This window comes from Urtica dioica, chromosome 2 (assembly GCF_054948205.1).
Source record: "Urtica dioica subsp. dioica isolate 48M chromosome 2, U.dioica_male_clone48M_v1_H2, whole genome shotgun sequence".
In the NCBI taxonomy this organism is placed as follows: domain Eukaryota; kingdom Viridiplantae; phylum Streptophyta; class Magnoliopsida; order Rosales; family Urticaceae; genus Urtica; species Urtica dioica.
The window spans coordinates 55,471,630-55,494,844 of NC_142757.1; the positions used below are offsets into that span (position 1 = coordinate 55,471,630).

A 23,215-nucleotide genomic window follows, 5' to 3' on the forward strand; every position below is an offset into this window, starting at 1 on the left:
ATTTATTTATTTTTATTTCAGTACTTTTAAAACATCAAAACAAAGTTATTAGTAACTTAGAGCAAACATGTTCGATTTTGTCTTTGTTTTGCTCTATAAACATGTTATCATGCTATATAGCATCTGTTTTGCAATAAGCGAATTAAGCAGAAAAAACGACGACAAACACAAATTTAAACGACATGAACGAAGACGACAGAAAACTTATAAGACAAACGACATACGACGAAAATTGTCAAAAACGACAGAAAACGAAACAGTGAATAAACGACAGCGAAAACAAATTTAAACGACATGAACGAAAATCGTCAAAAACGACAGAAAATTTAAAAGACAAACGACATACGACGAAGGTTGTCAAAAACGACAGAGGAAACAAATTTAAACGACATGAGCGAAAATCGTCAAAAACGACAGAAAACTTACAAGATAAACGACAAACGACGAAAATCGTCACAAACGACAGAAATACCACAGCAAATACAAATCTAAACGACATGGGCGACAATGAGAATCGTTAAAAACAACGACGAAACGAAAACCAGTGCTTCGTTTAAAATTATATATATAAATAAGTACACGTGCCGGATATCCGCGAATTCGCCAGAACCTTCTTTGGATTTGAAGCCGAGCAGAAGATTTACTCGCGTGTGAAAACTGAAAAGGTAAAATTAGAGTCGGTTTTGCTAATTTAATTACTTAAAAAAAAGCGAGTTATTTAGATAATAGGTATCGTTTCGTTTGGTTACTCTGTGTCTCTCGCGAATCCGATCGCTCAACTCTCTCTCTGGTAACCCTTTCTTCTTCGTCAAATTACTGTTTTCCCCTAAATTTCGCAATCTAGGGTTTCACTTTTCGCTTCGCATATAGTTTGTTCGTTTATTTCTGCTCGTAGCTCTGTTTAATTTAATCTACAAGAAAAGTTTCAATTGATCAAAGAATCCACGATTCTGTGCTCTTATGCATGCATTCATTTCGTATCCTATTACTTACTTTATCGAGCTAAAGCTTTTAAGAGTAGGTTTATTTTGGTAGTTTACTCTCTGATGTGAATCGAATCGAATTGAATTGAATCGACCACTTGTTTGTGAATCTAAAGTGTTTTTTGAACTTTTTTTTTTTTAATGTTTTTTTTTTTGTTATATAGTGTTTGAAGAACTGAATCGAAAATGCAAGGAGGCCGAGGCAGAGGCCGAGGCGTTGGCGGCCCCGGAATGAATCCATTTTTCGATCTCGGCGATCCTTTCTCCGGCTTTGGAAGCCCTGCGAATTTGATGTCCGGGTTCTTCGGCGGAGCGAATCCGTTCAGCGATCCTTTCTTCTCGTCCTCGCCGTTCGGCGGCGGAAATCTGTTCGGCGACCCTTTCTTCGCTCGTCCGATGATCGGCGAAAGCATTTTTGGAGGCTCAGGCTTCTTCGGCCCGATGGGAAGTCCTTTCATGAACGCCGTCCCGTCTGGGTTCATCGGACACCAAGAAGCCCCGGAGCCTAGACCTTCGCGATCTCGGGGCCCGATCATCGAGGAAATCGATTCCGACGAGGAAGAGGAAGAAGATAAAGAAGACGGTGGAGAGATCAGAGAAAAACCTAGAAAGCATCGGAGGTTGAGCAACGGCCCGTACGTGGAAGAGCCTGAAGGTAAAAAAAAAAAAAGAAAAGTACTTTAGAATCAATTTATTGCAAGGAATTGGATTGTGATTTTGTTTCCATTTATCGTTGCAGATAAGATTGGTGGTAGGCAATTGCAGGAAAGGAACAACTATAGCGAGATGAATCATCAGAGGCATTTGCAATCGCAGCCACAATCTCGGAGCTTTACGTTTCAGAGCTCTTCGACCGTTACTTATGGAGGACCAAACGGAGCTTATTACACCGCGTCTAATACGAGGAGGACAGGAAGTGATGGGGTGAGTGTTTCGCAATAGCTCTTTATCGTATTTACAGTAAGCCAAGGATAAAAATGCCAGTAAAATGACCATGGAAATTTTATAACGCGGGTTTTCATTTTTCACCGGAGTTTCTCTAAGTAAAAAAAGATGTTGAAATTTGCCGCAAAGTTTTTGGATTTTTCTTATTTTCTCCGGAATTTTGATAGCGAAACAAAATAAATGCCCCCCTTTTTTTTGTCTTCCATTGATATCCACTGATTTACAGATATGGCTATGAATATCTTTTACTTTTCTTCTTCTTTTGGAATTCATGAAATTTCGTTAGTTTTCATGTTTTGCCGTCTTTCTATTGACAAATCCGTATAATAAACGGAAGTAGCCATATTTTGCTGGTTTCCTCCGGATATATGACGAGTTTCGACACTGAAACAAAATAAATGCAAATGCTTTTGCTTGTCCTATATCCGCACAAAATAGATGACAAATTTTGCCTATTTTCTAATCTTTGAGAAACTGAACGGTGCTTTGTTGTCTAATTGCTGTCCTTTTCTGCGTATGATGAATCAGGTGACTTTTGAAGAAAGCAAAGAAGCCGACACTTCAACAAGACAAGCTACACACAAGGTGTCCAAAGGCCTTCACAATAAGGTACCAAATAAATATCACAGCCTTTGATTTAGACTCCACATAAATTTTGCTATGTCATTAACCAAATGCTGTAATTTTTAATATTTTTTTTTATAGGGACATTCTTATACTAGAAAGCTCAACTCGGATGGTAAGGTTGACACAATGCAGACCTTGCACAACCTCAACGAAGGTACGCATAAACTCGTCAATGGTCTGATTGACATACTGTACCGTAATCGTTTTTAAATAAATAAATAAAAAAAAACTAACCGATGCGAACTTGTTTGTTCAGACGAGCTTCCAGTTTTCGAAGAAGCTTGGAATGGTTCAGCTCAGAAACATTTGCCTGGCTGGGCCGGCCGCGAAAATGCCGGTAAGTTTTACCTTTTTCTTTGTTTTTTTTCCTTGATGTAGTAAAATAAAGAAGAAACGAAATGAGTTTTGAGTGTTTTTTTTTTTTTTTTTTTTTTTTTTTTTTTTTTCAGGAGGGAGTGGCCGAGGAGGTTTGGCTCTTCCATCGACGGAAACCTCTCATCGAGATGGTCGGTCAAGAGTTTCCGAGGCAAGACACATAAAAAATGGCGTTCCTCGTGGGAGGGCCAGAGATTAAGATCGGTGCTGATCTTTGCTATATTGTAGGCATTGAAATATTGAACCCCCCGAAAGAAAGAAAAAAAATGTTTTGTATAAATTCTTGATCACAAGGACATAACGAGGTTATAGATGCCTGAGATGAGAGGATGAGAGGATGAGAGTTTTGATTGAGCTTTTGTACTGTGTTTACTTGTGCTTAATTGCCCTCTACTACTTCCACTCTCATATTTTAGAATGCTTATTGTTTTGAAAGTGACAGATTGTATATCCATATTTTAGATTACCTTTTATTTTTCTCTTCCACTTTGTGTGATTGTTAATGAAGTAAAGATAATGGTGATATTTAAGTGTGTGGCACTAGATAAAATAGGAAGTATATATTTTGTTTTCTCATTGTAAAAGTTTGCTAAATCTTAATTGAACTAATGGTGTTTATAAATTTTAGTGTATCAACGCGAGTGATATTTTTTATAATGAATTATCGAAAGATGTTGCAAATCATGACAATAAAATTAATTACTTTAGTGGGCAATGACTGTGAAACACAGCATGTATACTTATAGCTCACTTATTTCACTTGATACTGTATTGTTGTAAATATTGACCATAAAATTACTATAATGGTTATCTTTCAGAGCATCAATAATATTTGTATATATTTGTTTATTTGTTATAATAGTTCTCTTGTGAAACTGAAGGTAATAGATTTTTTTTTAATATATAAAAATACAATAATAGGGATAATTTTTATATTATTTCACTAGAAAAGCAAGTCCACGAAGGTCTCAAAGAAATTAGAGCCACAACAGAGCCCACTATAAAAATCCAATCTTTTGAAAAAGGAAAAAAAAAATCCCCAAATCTCTGGTCTCCGTAGGGCAATTGAATTCGTTTCTCGGAAAAAATGGCGGTTCTTCGAACCACGACCACTGTAATCCTCACCAGAGTGATTCTCCAACCCTCGCTCTCGCTCTCGCTCTCCGTCGCCAGAGCGACCGGCGGCGATTCGGTCGGTTTCACTCGGATCCTGCCGCGGCGAGGAATCTCCGGCGACTCTCTCCGGTGCTGCGCCGGAGGAGAGAAAGTATCGTCTCGGCTATCGCAGATGAATCAGCTGTTAAAGGAGGCCGAGGAACGAGCTTTCTTCGAGGACGAAGGTCCAACGCCCAAAATCACCATTGGTCCGTACATTTCCTTTCATTCATTCATGGAGTTTCTCTTTGGAAATCCTGTAAAAGAGGACTTAGTTTATTACGTATTCTTATTCCAACTCTCTGGCGATGAAAATTCTGTGAATATCAATCACGGAAACCGATTCAATATGTGCTTAGTGTAGTAATAGATGAGATTTTCAGATACTTTAAAGACGATTTTTTTTTTCCTTCTTCAAATATATGCCTTAATAATGTATTATTCACGTTACATTTTCAGAGGTTATGAGTCTCTCACTACATTTTCCAATTTTTTTTTACTAACTGTACTATAGCAATCCTGTAAAAGAGGAGTACTTTATGTTTGTCCAAAGATTCATTTTTTCTAAGCTGTTTGTTCACTCTTTAAATATCATGTGCAGTGTACACAGTCGCTCTAAACAGACGTAAATAAATAACCTTGAATTGATAAAATCAGCGAAAATAACTTGCAGCACTTAATCGAAATTTTAAAGATTTTTTATCGAAATTTATAGAAGTGTAGGTGGTTATTGGTAGATAAGATAATGAATTTTGTTCAATAATTACGAATAATACAGAGCAATAAATTTAAATCAGTCTGCTGTGTATTTTAGAAGTGTTTCGTTACATAACTGCCTTTTTTTTTTCTTTTTTCTTTTTTTCAGATCAAGTGACGGTGGCTTTTGCTAGAAGCGGCGGTCCCGGGGGCCAAAATGTTAACAAAGGTGAGATTTTAGTATTTTTTTTTTTATTTCGTTTTTGTCCGTTCAGTGAATGAGTTAAGGATATCTTGTGACTCAAGATTTGGTGTCGGTTTTGGACAGTGAACACAAAGGTTGATATGCGGTTCAACCTGAAAAATGCAACTTGGCTCGGCAATAGGATCAGAGAGAAGATTATGCAAATGGTTTGTCCTTTGTTGCTCTAATTTGGTTGCAAGTTTATGATTTTTTTTTTTTATAATTTGCGAATGTATTACAGGAAAAGAACCGGATAAACAAGGACGGAGAGCTTGTGGTGTCGTCAACAAAGACTCGAACACAGCAGTTAGTTCACCTTTTTTTTTCTTATACAAATTTATCCTTTTTTTGTTTTGTTTTGTTTTACATGATTATGCTTTGCCAAACGTGTATTCTCTAATATTCCATTTCTTCAGGGGTAACATTCAAGACGCTTTGGCGAAACTTCAGGTACAGATAAAACATAAGAGAAAAATTCAGTAAAATATAACCAAATAAGCACATGAAATTTTGTTTCGAACAGAAAGTTTAGAAATTTGAAACAATACAACTCGTTGGACGGTTGGACCAAAATATCTTCAATGGCTAGAAAATTACCGGACCATAGAATTATAGTTTCCTCAGTTAGTTTGGTCTACGAGGGTGTTTTCGTCTAAAGAGTCATGTGTTCGTAATTTTTTTTACGCTGTTGACACACAAACCAATTCCACGCGTTATTAGTTTCAAAATCTCTCATAAAATATCATGGGATCACTATCGATTACTATAATATTTCAGGGAAGAATTCAAATCAATAAATTAATTAATCACGCAGGAAATAATCGACGCCGCGGCCTATGTCCCACCACCTCCATCGGAGGAGCAAAAGAAGAAAATCGCAAAAATGTGAGTCATTCTTTGTTTGATAGTTTTATGTTTAATTGCGGATTATTTAATTTTTCGATCATCTCATGTGTCTGTGTGTTGTTGAAGGGCTGCGATCGGAGAACATAAACGCCTCAAAAGCAAGAAGGTTCTTTCCGATAAGAAAGAGTTCAGAAGAAATCGGAACAATTGGGATTAGCGGACCATAATATTATAGTTCTCATCATTTCATCAGTAAAATTGTTGCGACAATGAGACTATAATTTTTTTTTTTTTTTAATATTTTATTTTACTAAAGATGACTTGTTCTTGTATTATGTAAAATGATTGTTTCCTAATAATAATAACATGAAAGACTCGATCTTTTTTGCAAGTTGTGCAAGTGTACTTGCGTTTACTTTTTGTTCAATTTAATGTGTATATAATAAAGGCACAAAACTACAAGCCAGGGAAACAAAAAGAGGTTTTTGATTTGTTCTCTTATTTTTTCTCTGTTTTTAATGTAATGTCAATCGTTTCACACACAATCTTTCATATCAGACTTTTCTCTTTCTTTGTACTTGCGAAAAATGCAATCTTCAAAAAATAGATAAATCACGTGTATATTTAATTTAGTGATTGATCATTAATTGTAATTGAATTTGTTATTTTGCTCTGAATCATTTCTCTAGAACAAACATACCATACAAACGTACATCATAAATACACTTTGAAAATTTAGTAAAAAGAATAAGCATAGTTTCTTCTACAGTTACAAAATACTTGGTTACATGAGTCTGTACTCTGTACAATGAAAATAAAAGAAAAATCAAACAGAGATTAAAATTACTTTCTAATCACGTGTTCTTCACCAGATCGCCGATCAAAGTGTTTGATCCACTTTCCCTCTTTATTCGCCTCCGCCGGAGAACTTCCTCCGCCGCCGCCGATCGCTGCAACGTGAGCGATATCCAATCCATTTCCGACCGGCAAAAACACAGACCTCACCACTCTCCGGGAACCTCCCTCGACCACGCTCCGCCACCGGAATCCGGCGACGCTCTTCGCCGCGGCGTTCTTGCAGACCAGCACAGCTCCCCTGGGGCTCAGCTCCGCCGATCTCAGCGCTCTGGCGAAATCTCTCCGGCGACAGTCCACCACCACGAAATCAGCTCCGATCAGAGCCGCCATCGCCTCCTCCGGCTCTCCGACGATAACCTCCGCCGCGGAGGTCTCTCCGGCTTCGCCCACGCGCCGGAGGTACTCCGATTGCGAAATCTCGTCAGGAACCACGCACGCGTGCCTCGCACGCGCGTGACGCGCCGCCACGCTGAGTCCGACGCTGACGGCGATCGGACTTCCGGCGGACCAGGTCTCGACGATGAACCTCGCGTTCCAACCCGCCGCCATAGCCGAAACTAGCTCCGCAACGCCTGAGTCCTGAAAAATCTCACACTATTCCAACACACAGAAAATATATCAATAAATAAACAAATTAAAGAAAAATAAAACCGAACGAACAAGAACAAAAGCATATATATATATATATATATATTTTTGCTTACCGATTTGACAGTGTCGATGTAAGCTTTCGATGCTGTCTCTGGAGACCATACGAGCTTCATTTTCTTCTTCTTTGATTTCTAGGGTTTTTTATTTTGAGTTCGCTCTGTAACGAAGCAGAGGAAAAGGGAAATGAAATGAATGAGTATTTGGTTGTTTGATTGTTTTGTGATTATGTGAGAAAGAAAAAAGAGTTCAAGTTGGCTTTTATACGAGACAGAAAATAGCTGATATTTATTGCTTTTTATTTTTTTAATTGATGTGGACCGTTGACTTTTATACAGCGCGCGAGGCCAAAGAAGCGCATGGATTCCAACGTGTGGATTTGTTTCGTATATGTGGATTTTGGTAGGGTTTTTAAATGTTTTTTTTTAATATTTATTTTGGAAGAATTTGTTGAGCACCAACCTGGTTTTTGGTTTTGTTTTCAAACTAATATAGTAATAATCATAAGATGAGTGTATATTATTACCAAATTATATTACTTTTCATACTATGATCTTATCCTCGTTCGTTTAGTAATTTATTAAGAGAGTAGAAATATTCGAACGAGCATGAAAAACATCGATGTATTATTCAATTAGTATAATATTTGAATTAGTATTTCGACAACTAGGTCAAATAATTGTTTATACTTTCATTGAGAATTATATCAAAATGAATTTCAATGTAAGGTTCAGATATCCATTAAGGAAATTATATTGTTCTCATTAGTTTAATTTTATTGGTTAAGTCAAATTTATTGGAGAATGTACTTTAATAAGTGGGAATTGATTTCTCAGAAAATTTCACTTCTTAATTTTATTATTTGTTATTGTACTTGTTCTCCGAGAAAAGGTAGTCTAAAATTGCAAAGAGTTATTATCTTTAGTGATATGTCAAACATTCCACGTCGGAAAATTTAAAAATTTAACGGAGTTTATATGTCATTAATTAGTCTAAATAATTTTGATATACACTCGTGATATACTTTACAGCTCATACCATTTCTACTCGTTAGCTTCTTTCCCAAGTATGGTGACTTGTCAAAGGATATCAATATATATGAAATCGTCACGAGTTATTTCTTAATTAATATAAGAAGAAAACAAAAATGAAATATTTATGTTGATTACCCCATCTACAACTACAAGTCATGGAATACATATAGATATAGGGTGTGTTGCAATATATTAATTAACCTTGTCAACCAAATATATGTATATATATATATATATATATATATAATTAATTCAACAACTTGGACGTTAAGGTTCTTCCTGGGGTGGATAACGGTATTAGCTATATATAAATGTATGTCCAACCACAACCACTAAACAATACCTATATTACATATAAATATAATATCACTAGGTTATTATCCAAATATCAACAACAATCCGAGAGAATAATTATATGCATTAGAGACCAAGTTGATGTTAGTTCTCAAGTGCAACTAAAATTCCAGATTATTATCAATTTTTTTTTATGTCAAATAGTTAATTAATAGAATCCATTAATTTTTTAACGCCACCTGTCTCCTTTCCAATGATGATAGTCCCACTATAACTTCTCTTTTGAATTTATTCCAAATAATACTATAAAAATCTGTATACTATAAGCTATAATTAGTAGCATTAAATTGTATTTTTATATTATATACACACAGTCATACAAATTAAATGGATATTAATTCCAAAACATAAATACAAACCATTTTAAGCAAACTGAATAAAAAAGGTATTAAAATATATAAAATACAGAGAACCCTGATCATTTATATCTATTATATATAGTATTTTTTTAAAATCTTATTTATTATTTATTTCTTAAAAGTGAAAGACTAGTTAATTAAAAAAATATTATAATTAGTATTATTATAAGCAGTGATAAACAGCAATCAGTGCTGATGCAACGGAGGCTCAAATACTTTTCTACGGCGAGGCTTGTACAGTGACAATCAATTTTCTATAATTATATATAATCCTCTTGTTTTTGTTTGATTATAAATATTAAGTATGACACATAAAAAATCATATTGTATGATATGTTGAGTGATTTGTGTCAAACTAATTTAACTTATTGAATCAATTTGATCACGGCGGTTAATGAAATAAATACCATATGATAAAAAGGACTATTTTAAGTTTGAGTGGTTTCATTTTGTAATGGTCATTATTGTGAAATAGTCACAGACACAACAAGTGGCATATATTTTGTATTATATAATTATTTGCATGTGTTAATGTCAACGCGTCCGTAGTCCGTATGATCATCATGCAATGCTTGAATGTTATTAAAAAAAAATTAAAAAAAAAAATAACAGACACACACACACAAACGAAAGAAGAAAAAAAAAAACGAAATCGGAAAAAGATCCAAAAGGGATTGATAAAAAATAATGTAAAAATATGAACAAGTCTATGAACTATGAACTTTTGTTTCAATCTTAGTAATCTTAAAAATTGGTAAAAGATGGCTTTTTAGACTAAAATATTCTTCAAGACCAAACTTCTTGATAGAAACTAGGGCTCTATAATTTGTTTGCATAATATTAATTGCAGCCTTGTTTTCGTCCGGACGCAGTTGGGTTTCTAAATGATTAAAGATATTTTAGTCATAGATTTCATAACTTTTAAAGTTCAAACATATTTCGAATAAGAAATTAAATTACGTGAATTATTATTCTACCAAATTTCTCCTATAAAAAAACAGGGAAAAGAAAGTCAAAGGATATTGGTCGGCTTTCAACGGCCTAGCCCTAGCCTACACATCTCTACGTCAGTGCATATCATATCATGAATTCATATATATCATTATTTACAATATCATATTGTATAACATCTATAATATCCAAATATGCAGAGACCATAGGAAGTTGAGATTATTCTTTGTTTTGGTTTTAATAAATAGGAAGTTTTTTTTATTGAATTTTGGCGCCGGCAATGTGAGCCGACCAAAATGCCGCAATCGACGCTACACTTAAAACATATTATTATTATATGTAATTTCTTATTATTTTGACCCTAAAAAGTTTTCTCTCTCATTTTAGATATTGCACATAATATATATATATATATATATATATATATATATATATATATATATATATCATTGTATCATGTGCTAAAAGCTTCCTTCTAGATGATGGCACGTAATAGTGGGTGAAACATGCATTATTCATGAAGAGTATTGGATATAAATATCTTTTACAAATTACAAGTCCAACTAATTAATTTATTTTGTAAAAACTAATGATAGTATTTCTGAAAGAGAACTTGGCCAAACCAGATCCCCACTTTAATTAAGTCGAATTTAGTTAACATTGTTAAGCATTTTTGTTATTCATAAATACATACTAAACGCTTGATTCACACGGTTATTGGATTATATGTGTGTATGTATGTATGTATAAAAATACTATAAAAGAACACGTCTCTTTCTTTCCATTGAGCATTTGGGAATTAAGTTTAAGATATCCGAGGCATATTTGTCACCAAGTCATTGTCTAAAAAGCATTCTTAACGTAATTGACTACTTCAAATCAAGCTAATTTATATGGCATCACGATCAATATTCAGATATAAGATAAGGGAACATCTAAATGTACGTGTCATATCTTGTTGGCATTATAAATAGATAACTTTAAAGAGGGAGAAAAATAAAAGGGGAAAAAACACGTATGAATATTCACGCGAACAATCGCGGAAAGATTCTTCATATTGCGTAGAATGATACTACTATCATATTTATGCCAATATTAACGACATATCATAGTAAAAAGACTAAAATAGACATAAAATAAATATTTAACAATGCTATGGATAATCACGTGAGGATATTAAAGTAATTTTATATCAGATACAAAAACGCTTTTTCTAAAAGCTAAGATTCTTAGCTTTTGTGACTCATGTACAATTTTTAAAATCGTTTTTGAAATTTTTTCTAAAAACTGTTTTACCAAACAGTAAGATTGCATTTTGGTTTTTGCTAACAGCAAAAACAGGCTTAAAAAAGCTGTGCCAAACACGCCCATAATTTATATCCCATCAAAAAAAGGTTTGTTTCTTTGTTTTCATAATTATGCCTGAAATTTGGTTCTCTCATATTCATATAGGTCCACTAAAAAAGGCTTCTTTAGTGTTTGACTACAGACCGATCCATTTTCACATTCTAGATGAGATTTCCTTTTTAGTGATCGACATAAATAATATATATAGGTCCACAAAACTCATTTATGAATATACGAGCCACACAAGACAAATAAAATGGGAATTTTAGAGACTAGTGTAATTGTAATTTTTAAATAATGCGGATGCAAAGAGCGTTATAAAAAACAATAAATCAACTATCATAAACTTAACCAAACAGTCAGTGTCCGCGTCCGAGTAATACATTGTATTTAAATTAGTGGAGAACGAGTCAGAAAATTATCGGTTGAATTATTTAATTAAAATCCGATAGGTCACAGATTTAATTAAATAACTAAGTCACAATGGGTATAATTGTAATGAATTGAGGACCCATTTGTGAGAATTTTTGAAGTGGAGGTCAGTTTGGAGATATGAGAAAATTAGCCTTCTTTTCCCTTCTCTTCTTCACGTCACACTTCTTCTTTTCTCTTCTCCATCTTCTTCACGCGAATCACCTGCAAAGGATAACAAATAAGAAAAAAAAAAAAACTTGAGACCACAATCACCTCAACCGTCTCTCTCGGCCGATCAACCCTTGCATCTCTCTTCTTCTTCCTTGCTTGCGCTCGTCCGAGACCGAGCGCCGCCGCGAGCCGCCGAGCGCGCCGCCCACGAAGAGACGCCGGAGAACGAGTAGGAGAGCGTCGGAGAGTTCAAGTCCTCCAGAAACAAGGTGAATTTCTTTGGCCTGAATTGGAATTTAGGGATTTAGGTTTTGAGAAATTAAGTTGGGGGTTTTGGTTCCGGGATGAAATTGGTGAAATTGATTGGTGTTAGTTGTGTTTTGGACCGGGTTTTTAACGTTGATGAATTGAATTTATGAGTTTGGTTGAAGCTTTGGGTGATGAGTTAGTGTTGGATATAAATTCCTTGGAACGTTGAGGTTCTTAATGCTTGGGTAAGAATTTAAAATCATGTTTTGATTAAATTGGTTAGAGATTTTGGATTGGTGAGGTTTGTTTTAGTTGAGTCTTGATGAGGCTATGATGACAAAACTGTTATCGAACACCTGGCCAAAATCAGATACACGTGGCTTAAACCCCAAAACCCACTCAGTACACGTGTCACGAAACTAACTCTTCGCATCTTTCTTCTTCCTCTTCAGCATCGGCCAAGACAAGGTACTTCCAATTAAAAAAAAAAAAAAAAATTCCCAAATCAGAAACCTAAATCCCCAAATTGAGTCTCAGTATCGGAATCCCTAGACTGCTATGCAACGTCTCAAGCAACAGCCTTGCAATCTTCTCTCTCGCCGCAGTCTTTGCCGGAGCTCCGATCTCCAGACCGCCGGTCCGTTAGCCTCGCTCCTCAAATCCCGGTCGGTGATCCGTTTCGCCGGACCGGACACGATAAAGTTCCTCCAAGGTCTCTTGACAAACGATGTCCGGAGATTTGAGCAGAATAGCTCCGAGACTCTCGTGACGCACAATCTCGCGGCGGCGATATCGCCTCCAATCTACGCCGCTCTGTTGACACCTCAGGGAAGGTTTCTGTACGATTTCTTCCTGTATAAACCGGCCATGGAAAGAGACAAGCTCAATCGGACCGGGTCTGGACCTGGTTCCGAGTCGGACAAGCCATTTGAGATTTTCGCCGACGTTGACTCTACCGTATTGGACGAGATTTTGACTTCATTGAGGAGGTGACTAGAAAGTATAATCTAAAGATTGTCTTTTTTTTTTTTTACTTTTTTTTAGGCTTTTTTTTCTTTTCAATATCTATATGCAAAATTTTACCGACTTTCTGAAGGAAATCAGCATATTTCATCAAAACTATGTAGTAAGTTAAAAGTGATAATTTCTTGAGTGTTAAGATCTTAGGTTCAGGTATGACTTCATTGAAGAGTTGATTAGAAACTATAACCCAAAGGTGATATCTTTCATATGCAATGTTCTTAAATTTTGCAACTTTATGATTGGTAATGAGCATTATAGTATCAAAGCTTTGTATTTAAGCTAATAATAATAATTTATTGAGTGCTGAGATTTTAGGGCAACTATAACGGTATAACCCAAAGATTGTGGCTTTTATATGCAATGCTTTTAGAATTTTGCAACTTTATGAAAAAAGCATTATACTTGAGCTGAAAGTAATTTATTGAAGAAATAGATTTTAGGTCTTACAAAATGATTTTAATTTTATGCCTTTTGATGGAGTCAAAGATATCGATTGAGGTCCAAGGTTGAGATTGACAATGTGGGAGAAGAGTTCTCTTGCTGGCAGCGATTTGGCGGGAAACTCTCTGAGTCATCATCTCCGCCGGAAACAGAGGAACCCGATGCCGCCGGAGTTGGGTGGGGCTCCAGCACTGACCGGACCGCCGCCGCATCTTCGCATGGGAACGGCGGCGGGTGGCGGTGGTTCAACGATCCACGGCTCGACTGCCTCGGTTTCCGGGGAATTTTTCCGACGAACACAACCCGTGAGTGAGAGAGAGAGAGAGAGGCTGTATATCTGTATAAACCCTCTTTTGTCATCTCTTATAGAATACTCTGATAAAGCTATGTTGATCTTAGTTTGTTTGTTTGATTTTTTTTTTTTTTTTTTTTTGCAGCTCCTTTGGTGGAAGCCGATAAAGAGACGGAAGAAGAGAACTACGTGCTGTGGAGGGTCGAAAATGGTGTCGCCGAAGGCTCAATTGAGATCCCAAAAGGTGAAATCTTTTTATTATTCTCAAGTGAATATGTAGATTGATAAATGTGTGTATAGGAAAATGAAGTATAAACTCGTCATGTGTAGGTGAGGCAATTCCTCTCGAGTACAATATGGTGGGTCTAAACGCGATAAGCTTTGACAAGGGGTGTTATGTTGGCCAAGAGCTTGTCGCTCGGACCCACCACCGCGGCGTTATTCGAAAGAGATTGCTACCATTAAAATTCCTCAATCACAACGGTGAAGGTAAGACAAAAAAAAAGGTTTTTTTTTTTTTTTAATAGTATTTTTGTTAATTTTTTTGGTTCGCTGTGTGATCTTCACTTTTTGGTTTTTGCTTTACACACATTTTGATTTTTTGTTGTTGTCAGAAATGGTGCAAAAAGTGTGTCCCGGGTCGGAAATCGTGGACCCTGAATCAGGCAAGAAAGTCGGGAATGTGACGACGGCGATCGGGTCTCGAGGGCTCGGAATCGTGAGGGTCGAAGAGGCGTTGAAGAGCTCAGAGTCATATTTGGGGATAAAAGGTCAAGAGGATGTGAAGGTTGAGGCCTCAAAGCCAGATTGGTGGCCTAACGAGTGGTCTCAACACTATCACCAACATACCGCTCTTGCTTGAAGGAATAAGTTTTTGGACCTTTTTTATTTTTACCCGACCACGAACCACCACGGTGTCGGGGGTTCGAATCCCTTCATTTTTTTTAATTAGGTGGTGGTGGTCTCAGCCAAAAAAAAAAAGAAAAAGAATAAAAAGCCTCTGCTGAGATTAAATCAGAAAAGAAACGAAAAATAAGTTAAGGATAATAAGAATGTTCTCTCTCTCTCTCTCTCTCATGTATTATGATGTTTATTTATTTATTTCTGGTTAATAAAGCTTCTAAAAGTCTCCATATATATATATATATGTGTATATATATATATATATATATATATATATATATATATATTAACTTTCTGATTTTAGTTTTTTTTTGGAATCAATTTTTGTCTGCTGTTTTTCAAGCTCTTTTGTTTAAGGTTTCTACGATTTTGTTTTCCCTACCTTTCTTGAATGTCGTTTAAAACAGTTCCTGAATTATAATTCAGGTTAGTCTCCAAACTAAACATTTGTTAATTTTCTTCTCCATTGTACTTTAGTTTTTCAGTTACTCATTCTCCAAATTTGACTATTCTAGAAAAGATCTAAAACAGCCACATATTACAGCCTTTCAAACCAAATCGAACCAAACGACACACTGTAAATATAGAAGAATATGATATTGGGAATTGATTACGTGACAATACGTCAAACCAACCGTATTCCCTTTTTTTTTGTTGCTAAGAAATGAAACCACTGTTTTTCCGCTTACAAAAAGAACATCTTATCCAACGAAATGAAACCAATTTTTTTAATACGATGAAGAAATGGTGTAGAAAGTTTGTCCGGGGTCGGAAATCTAAAGTATTGTACTTCAATAATTCTATGTTCGGAATAATCCTTTATGGAATGTCGCTTACAACAGTTCCTAAAGTATAAGACAGGTTAAGCTAAAACTAAACAATATTTTTTTCCTCCTCTCTACATTGCAATTCAATTTTCTGTTAATCAAACTCCAGTTTTCACTATTTTTGAATGGAATTAAGCAACTACTTGAAAAAAAAAAAAAAAATCTATTAAACATTGCAATAATCTTTCCAACCAAACCAATATAAACATGATAATCATAGGAGAATATGATTGTTTGGGAAATGATCACACCACAAACTCACGATAATAATTATAAATAAGTAAAAAAAGAAGAGGAAAACACAAACTCATGTACGGCTTCTTTGGTGGTTTGGATGATTTAATCTATTTTCCATCCTTACGGGGATACATAGCGTAATACGCGGAGACCCCGCCAAAAATGAGCACGATCGCACCAGCGATCAATGCCAGCACTTTCCACGGGCTGCTGAAGTAGTTTTGGTCGAACTGGGCCCACCACCGCGCCAACTTGCTCTCATAGTGTTTCTGTATCTGTGCTTGCACACGTCTGTAGGCGTTGGTGGGGACCAGGTTCGAGCCAATCTCGTTGAAGAGCGTGGCCACTTCGTCGTCGCTGCCGAGGCGGTTGCGCAGCACGTGGGTCTCCCTCAGATCGCGCACGTCCTGCTCCGTGTCCACTAGCGAGTCCATGAGCCACAGGTACGAGCTCACATCGAAACCGCACCCTTCATTGCTGGGGCACATCTCGTACGCCACCAAATTCAGTAGCTTCGACACCATCAAGCTGTCCACAGTCAACGGCGGCAGCCTCAGCGTCGCGTTGAAGAACCAAGACCTGGAGAACGAAACGTCGGAGAATGCTGAGGTCTTGCTGGGCTTGACCTTGATCCCCGCGGTTTTCAGGTCTTGCACATTCCGAAAGGATCTCTGACCTTCCAGAATTCTGGACGCCGCGTCCAACGGAATGCTGAGATGTCTAGTGCTGAGCGGATGCAAAAGTCTTGTTCGGAAAAGGTCAAGGAGGTGGAGAGGTTTCTCCCCTTCGAGAAAGGCAAGATATTGGTCTCTATCATGTTGGAGGCCATGATAGCGATTTATCGGCCATACCATGTTGGAGGCCATGAACCTGAAGATGCTTTCCTCCAAATCCTCTTTTTTGGCGCTGCAGTTTATGAGAATATCGAGGAGGCGCCACGGAAGTTGATTCTCGAGAAGGAAAAGCTCTTGCTCGATAGAATTCAGGAGCCCACTGCTGATCCCAAACATGATTACATTTAGCTTGTCGATGATGAACTGCAAAACAAAGCAAGCGTCAAGAAACAATAGACTCAGCAGTTCATCGTCATCGAATGGCTTGACTACGCTCTCTTCGTAGCATTCCTTGATCGCCTTCAAATCGGCTTCGACAAAGCAGAGCAGTTCCTCCTTGCTTTTTCCAGAACCTTCCAGGAATTTTGCTGCAAGTCGGAGCTTGACGTCTCTCTTGGCGAGCTTTTCGTTGCCAGCGTGGATGGGACCGATCGAGATCTCCCTCGGCGTGTAATACTGCTCTCTTCGTATTTGATTTCCCTGAAGCTTTATGCTATCCGGAACGTTCTGGATCTTGACACCTACTTTGATGATGTGTCCTCTTCGACTTGGCTTCGCGTTATGTATTTTTGTTTCTCCAAGTCCAAGTCATCAAGTAGCAACTCTGTTTTACTCTTGTTTGATGCGTAACCATTTTCGGCTCTTGTTTCCGTTTGGTCGTGTGTTGTTTCCATCTCATTGCCATCTTCTTCTCTGGCCATGATCAAAACAAGAGCAACAAAATGTACAACTGTCTGTGTATATAGACTTAGATTTATTGAGAACTTGCTTCGTCTTTTTTACTTGTAGTAACAATTATCAAATAATATAGAGTAGAGACGCATCTCCTCGTGCTTAAATATTTGGTCTTAAAACGAAAAAAAAATAAGGCACAAACAATTTCTCTCCATCAATTTAATATTTTCCTCGTAAAAATAAAAATAAATAATATACGTTTCCTTTTATGTACCTTTTGGTGGGTCTAAATGCGATGAGTTTCAGCAAAGGGTGTGTGAACGTGGCTTTTTCAAAAAAGTGAGTCCCACTTATGTTTGAGTTTGACAATTCTTTTCTATATGATCTCTTTAGCTCACTGTGTCACTTTTACTCTGGCTTTTGGTCGACACATGTTATGCTTTTTGTCCAATTCATTATGGGTTATCTGATCAGAAATGTGACGATGACAATCAGGTCATCCTCGTTGGGGATAAAATGTCACATCGCAACCCTTTTCTTCTTCGGTCATGGTCTAAACAAGAGTTAGAAAATGTACAATATGTTATATAGACGCTGATTTATTTAACAAACTTTTTTTTTTACCTGTCCAAGTTTGCAAGCGAAAACTAGGTGAAATACCGGAGTATGATTTTGATGAGCTTTGATGGAGATGATGATGAATATATAAAGAATAATAAAGGGTAGAACCAATCATGACGCTCTGTTTGTGCTCGAATATTTGGTCTTGATGCAAATATATATATATATATATATATATATATATATATATATATATATATATATATATATATATAGTCCCCCCACAAACAATTTATTTCCATCAATTTCAATAAAGTGTAACATTTTCAAAACAAATAATAAATTTGGATTATATATATTTTTTATAATTACATGTTAGGTTATACTCTTTTATACTGTAAAACTCATAATTAATTCATGCTAGTAAATAATACATAAAACTAACGGTTGATGAGCATTTCAGTCTTCCAAAGCCAAAACAAAACAAAAACAAGTTGATATGATCATGCTAAAAAGTTCATTGATTCCGTTATGTCTAAAATAAACACTTCATAGCTATAAAAGATAAGAATAACATTGATAATAATTTGTTAAAAGTTTCCAATAACACGTGCAGCTTTCAAAAACCACATGCAAAGCATTCACGAGAACAATTGCTTATATATTTATTAATTTATATGGGTAGTGGTTTTTTTTTTTTTTTTGAAGTATACTTATGGTAACTGCGTGAGCTGTAAAAGATAAGAATAACATTGATAATAATTTGTTAAAAGTTTCCAACATGTGCAGCTTTCAAAACCACATGCAAAGCATTCACGAGAACAATTGCTTATATATTTATTAATTTATATGGGTAGTGGGTTTTTTATTTTATTATTTATTTTATTGAAGTATACTTATGGTAACTGCGTGATGAAATGAAATTAATGCAGTAAGATGTCTTGATCAAGTTTGTGGATGTGGTTGCTAGCAAGATAGCAGTTAATTCCATGCATGAAATTCTTTTCCATTCTACGGCTCTTTTTTTTAGAGCTTGATAAAATTCTTAGGGTAGTTTTAAGTTATAAGACTTATTTTCTTTAAGAAAGATGGACTTTTTTTTACCGCTCCAAGTTTGCAAGTGAAAACTTGGTGAAATACCATAGTCTGATTTTGATGAGCTTTGATGGAGATGATCATGAATATATAAAGAATAATAAAGGGTAGAACCAATCATAGAGTACAGATGACGCTCTGTTTGTGCTCTAATATTTGGTCTTGATGCAAAAAAAAAAAAAAAAAAAAAAAAAAAAAAAAAAAAAAAAAATTATATATAGTCCCCCACAAACAATTTATTTCCACCAATTTAAAATTATATTTATATCATGCATTCCAAATTAGTATATCAGTGCATTCCAATATTGATAAAAAAAATTGTTATAGTTAAAACATAGAGTAAAATGTGACAAACAGAAAAAAAAAAAAATTACCAAGTAGCAACTATAACCAATTCTAAACTTGATCAGAGCCTATTATCAGACACTTACTAATATATTTGTCCAATTTGTTGGTTATCTCAGAAATGCGTCTCCAGTCGGAAATCGTGGACCCCGAATCAAACAAGAAGTTCGGACTCGGAATCGTGAGGCTTGAAGAGACAAAAGGTAAAGAGGGATGTGAAGGTTAAGGCTTTAAAGCCACATTGTCACCCTAACGAGTGGAATAATTTTTGGACTTTTTTTTTTTATATAAATTCTTTGCTTGAGGTGGTGGTGTTGGTCTCAGCCAAAAAGAAAAGCCTGCTGAGATTAAATCAGAGAACATATTTCCTGTATTATGTGGTGCAATATTCTCTCTCTCTTTTATCATGTTATTGGGAAAATTCTCTCTCTCGTACGTGTTTCATGTTGTTTTTAGGAAAGTATCATATACCATCATTTGCCATTAATTGAAGGAGAATTGCAACTCGCTAAACTACCTCAAACGTACCAACTTTATTTTGTCATATGTTAGAGATTTTTTTTTATATTTATAGCCATTACGCCTACGTATGCTTGATTAGTAGATTTCAATCTTATCCTTCTTCGTTTATTCCGTTTTAGTTTGAAATGCAATTTTTTTTAGCCTATGAATTAACGTCAAGTAAAAACATTAAAGACCAAGTCTACTCATTATCTGAATCGGAATTCATTGACCTCATAATTTTTTTTTTTTAAAAGCTTACTAAAGCTCTAACATGAAGAGTTGATCTCATGACTTCTTTGGTTGGGTTTCTAGCGATTATGGCTAGTAAATCTCTCTCTCTCTCTCTCTCTCTCTCTCTCTCTCTCTCTCTCTCTCTCTCTCTCTGAAACCTTCCTATACAAAAGTCTACACCAAAAAAATGTCGATTTTCATTCTACTCCTTCTTTGGCCGGCGGAGACACATAAACGTCGTTGAACGTCGAGGTTGTGTGCACATATGTGGTTTCTTTAGCCGGCAAAGACACAGATGTCGATAATAATCGTCAATAATCATAAATATATGTTAATAACTTATTGAGTTTCTAGATTTTTTTATTTTTGTACGGTTAATTTTTGTTAATTATTTGTTTTCATTCGGCGAATTTTATTTGTGGTTAAATTTTCGAGTCTTACAATTGTTGTTTGAGATTAGGAATTTTTTATGAGTGTTTTTGTAGGAATGAGTTGCTTTATGTTTCCTGTTTGAAAATGGTCTTCGATTTGGTTGCGTGTGCTCAAATTTGTTGTCTACTTTATCGCGGTAGTTATTATTTACATTTATTATGAAACAACTTTTATTCATTTCAAATACAACTCATGCAAGTGAGCGGGAAAATGAAAGGGGTAGTTTTGTACATTGACGTGTGGTAATAAACTTGAATGGCTAATTATCATAAATTAATCAAACAGTGACTAGTTTGTAATTACAAGTTTCGGATTGGCTAGAAATCTACAATGCTCTAATTGAAATGTGGCTATCATTTCTATAATTTCTAAAAATATCTCTCTTTATATATTACTATTATTGCAAGTTTATACCTCAAAACACTACTATAAAATTGGACTTGTACAACGCTACAAAACTGTTGTACAATGCTACAAAACTGATGTAGAATGTATCACTGCATGACTGAATTTATAACCTACATATTAACCATCATTTTCACGTACTAGAAACCCTAAAAAAAAAATCAAATAAAAACTTTACGAATCTAGAAGTTTTAACCCAAATCATGAACCTTGCACCTAAAATCTAGATATTTTCATACCTAATAACAACTAAGGACTCCGAATTGTTTAACTTTTGACTCCTAATAAGAACTTAGGACATCAAATTAGAGCTTTGAACCACAAATCTAGAACCTTCGACTCGAAATAAGAATTTTGGACTCCAAATGTAGAAATGATGACCTGTATAAGAACTACACCCAAAATATAGAACGTTGGACCCAAAATCCGGAACTATGGAGACCTAATAACAGCTTAGGACCGCCAAACTAAAAACTTTGGACCTCAAATTTACAACTTCTTCCTCCAAATAAGAGGTAAGGACGCAAAATTTATCGTATTGAACCCCAAATAAGAACTTAAGACAAACTCACGTACAGCCCAATATTCCTCACCAAATAACGAAAGGAGTTTCAAGCAGGTTTTTAAGAACTGGGTCCCAGTAATGTTTATTTCTGCCTGCCGTTATCGTCACTCCATTATTGTGTGCCGTTTTTTCAAGCAGGTTTTTATTTTTTATGTCGTTTCCTTTATGGAATGTCGTTTACAACAGTTCATCAAGTACAATTTAGGTTTAGCCCAAACTAAACATTCATATATATATATATATATATATATATATATATATATATATATATATTGCTTCTTTTCTCTATTGGCCTTCACGCTTCAAACCATCATTATCCATTTACCTACATTATATCATAATAAATAAATAGCTATGCAGTAAGGTACAAAATTAATCACATGGACTTCAATGTTTTAACAATCAATCTCTGAGGGGTTAAAACCACTACTCTTTGGTGAGCCGTTGAACAACTTCGTCAATGCTAGGTCTATTCTCGGGAACCTCTTGCGTGCAATCCAAGGCAAGCCTCCCGAGCTCAACCGCTTCGCTCTCCTCGAAATCCCCGCCGAGCCTCGAGTCCACGAAGCCCTCGGGCCTCGCCGAGCTCGCGGCAGACCTCATTGAGCCGGTCAGCATCGCTTGTCCCGACACGACTTGGAAGACCACGATCCCAAAAGCGTACACATCGCTTTTTCGGGTGAACCGCCCGGTCGTCACGTACTCCGGCGCCAAATACCCCATCGCAGCGCTCGTCTTCAGCGCCGAAAACACAACGTCTTCAGCGAGAAGCCGAGGAAGCCCCGAGTCCGATATCACCGCGTCGAAGTCCCCGTCGATCAAAACCTTCTCCGTCGAGATGTTTTGGTGCATTATCGAAGGTTCCTTGCGGTGCAAGTAATCAACCCCTTTCGCGATTCCCGCGAGGATCGAGACCCTCTTCGGCCACTCGAGGGATTCGCGTTCGAGGAGGCGAGAGAGCTTTCCTTTTCGGGAGAAATCGTAGACGAGGAAGCACTCGTTCCGGCTCCTCGAGCAACAGAATCCTCTGAGCCTCGTTAGGTTCGGGTGGCGGAGAGAGAAGAGCAATTTGAGGGCTTCGACGAACTCGGACTCTTCGGATTTGCAGCTCGTGATACCGATCCTCTGCGTGGCCACGGACGATCCGTCCCTCAGGACGCCTTTGTAGACTGACGATGAGAATCTCGTCCGGTTCGATGACCCGAGGAGGTTGGTCACGGAGAAGTAATTGGTGGCGGCTTCGATCTCTTCCATGTTGAGCCTGAACGTGCCGAGGCTCTCCCTCGAGGACCCGAGCTCATCCCACCCGCTCTTGTACTCTAGGCTCACCAGCGGAGAAGCGATGCTCTTGCTCCGAAACTCCACGTTGGCTTGGCTCCGGTGAGTTTCGGGGCTGTTGATCGCCGAGAACGCGTGATTCGACACGTTTCCGATTTTTTGTTTCTTGCGTCGGAATCTTATGGTCACGAAGACCGCCGCGCAGATCATGGACAGGGTCAGCGTTGCTACGGCGGAGATCACGGCGGCTCGAGAGAAGTGGGTTGACTTTTCGCAGGCGTTGTGGTCGTCGTGGCATGGATTGACATTTGC

At 36.6% G+C, this 23,215-nt stretch overlaps 6 protein-coding genes across 6 annotated transcripts; 3 read left to right on the forward strand and 3 right to left on the reverse strand.

Moving 5' to 3' along the window:
• Nucleotides 1–720: 720 nt before the first annotated feature.
• On the forward strand, nt 721–3,416 carry LOC149405878 (glycine-rich protein). Its single transcript, XM_089630475.1, has 7 exons — nt 721–790; nt 1,148–1,638; nt 1,723–1,907; nt 2,457–2,537; nt 2,634–2,709; nt 2,812–2,892; nt 3,005–3,416. The coding sequence occupies exons 2-7, from the start codon at nt 1,170–1,172 to the stop codon at nt 3,127–3,129; spliced, it is 1,017 nt and encodes a 338-aa protein (XP_089486601.1). The 5' UTR covers nt 721–790; nt 1,148–1,169; the 3' UTR covers nt 3,130–3,416.
• Nucleotides 3,417–3,885: 469 nt separating this feature from the next.
• Nucleotides 3,886–6,262, forward strand: LOC149405879 (Class I peptide chain release factor). The gene is made up of 7 exons (XM_089601697.1): nt 3,886–4,294; nt 4,951–5,010; nt 5,110–5,192; nt 5,267–5,331; nt 5,442–5,475; nt 5,840–5,910; nt 5,998–6,262. The coding sequence occupies exons 1-7, from the start codon at nt 4,018–4,020 to the stop codon at nt 6,086–6,088; spliced, it is 681 nt and encodes a 226-aa protein (XP_089457823.1). The 5' UTR covers nt 3,886–4,017; the 3' UTR covers nt 6,089–6,262.
• A 331-nt stretch (nt 6,263–6,593) lies between these two features.
• Nucleotides 6,594–7,632, reverse strand: LOC149405880 (uncharacterized). Its single transcript, XM_089606158.1, has 2 exons — nt 7,434–7,632; nt 6,594–7,323 (listed from the first exon to the last, which is right to left on the reverse strand). The coding sequence occupies exons 1-2, from the start codon at nt 7,491–7,493 to the stop codon at nt 6,715–6,717; spliced, it is 669 nt and encodes a 222-aa protein (XP_089462284.1). The 5' UTR covers nt 7,494–7,632; the 3' UTR covers nt 6,594–6,714.
• Nucleotides 7,633–11,773: 4,141 nt separating this feature from the next.
• LOC149405881 (putative transferase At4g12130, mitochondrial) lies at nt 11,774–15,158 on the forward strand. Its single transcript, XM_089630497.1, has 6 exons — nt 11,774–12,276; nt 12,709–13,245; nt 13,766–14,025; nt 14,158–14,256; nt 14,343–14,501; nt 14,627–15,158. The coding sequence occupies exons 2-6, from the start codon at nt 12,815–12,817 to the stop codon at nt 14,872–14,874; spliced, it is 1,197 nt and encodes a 398-aa protein (XP_089486623.1). The 5' UTR covers nt 11,774–12,276; nt 12,709–12,814; the 3' UTR covers nt 14,875–15,158.
• Nucleotides 15,159–16,086: 928 nt separating this feature from the next.
• On the reverse strand, nt 16,087–17,513 carry LOC149405882 (UPF0481 protein At3g47200-like). The gene is made up of 2 exons (XM_089607889.1): nt 17,426–17,513; nt 16,087–17,333 (listed from the first exon to the last, which is right to left on the reverse strand). Exons 1-2 carry the CDS (start codon nt 17,511–17,513, stop codon nt 16,087–16,089), a joined length of 1,335 nt encoding a protein of 444 aa, XP_089464015.1.
• Nucleotides 17,514–21,906: 4,393 nt separating this feature from the next.
• LOC149405883 (LRR receptor kinase SERL2-like) lies at nt 21,907–23,215 on the reverse strand (the record flags this gene model as incomplete). Its single annotated transcript, XM_089630511.1, has 1 exon — nt 21,907–23,215. A coding segment is annotated over one exon (1,164 nt), but the record flags the coding sequence as incomplete, so codon positions are not given.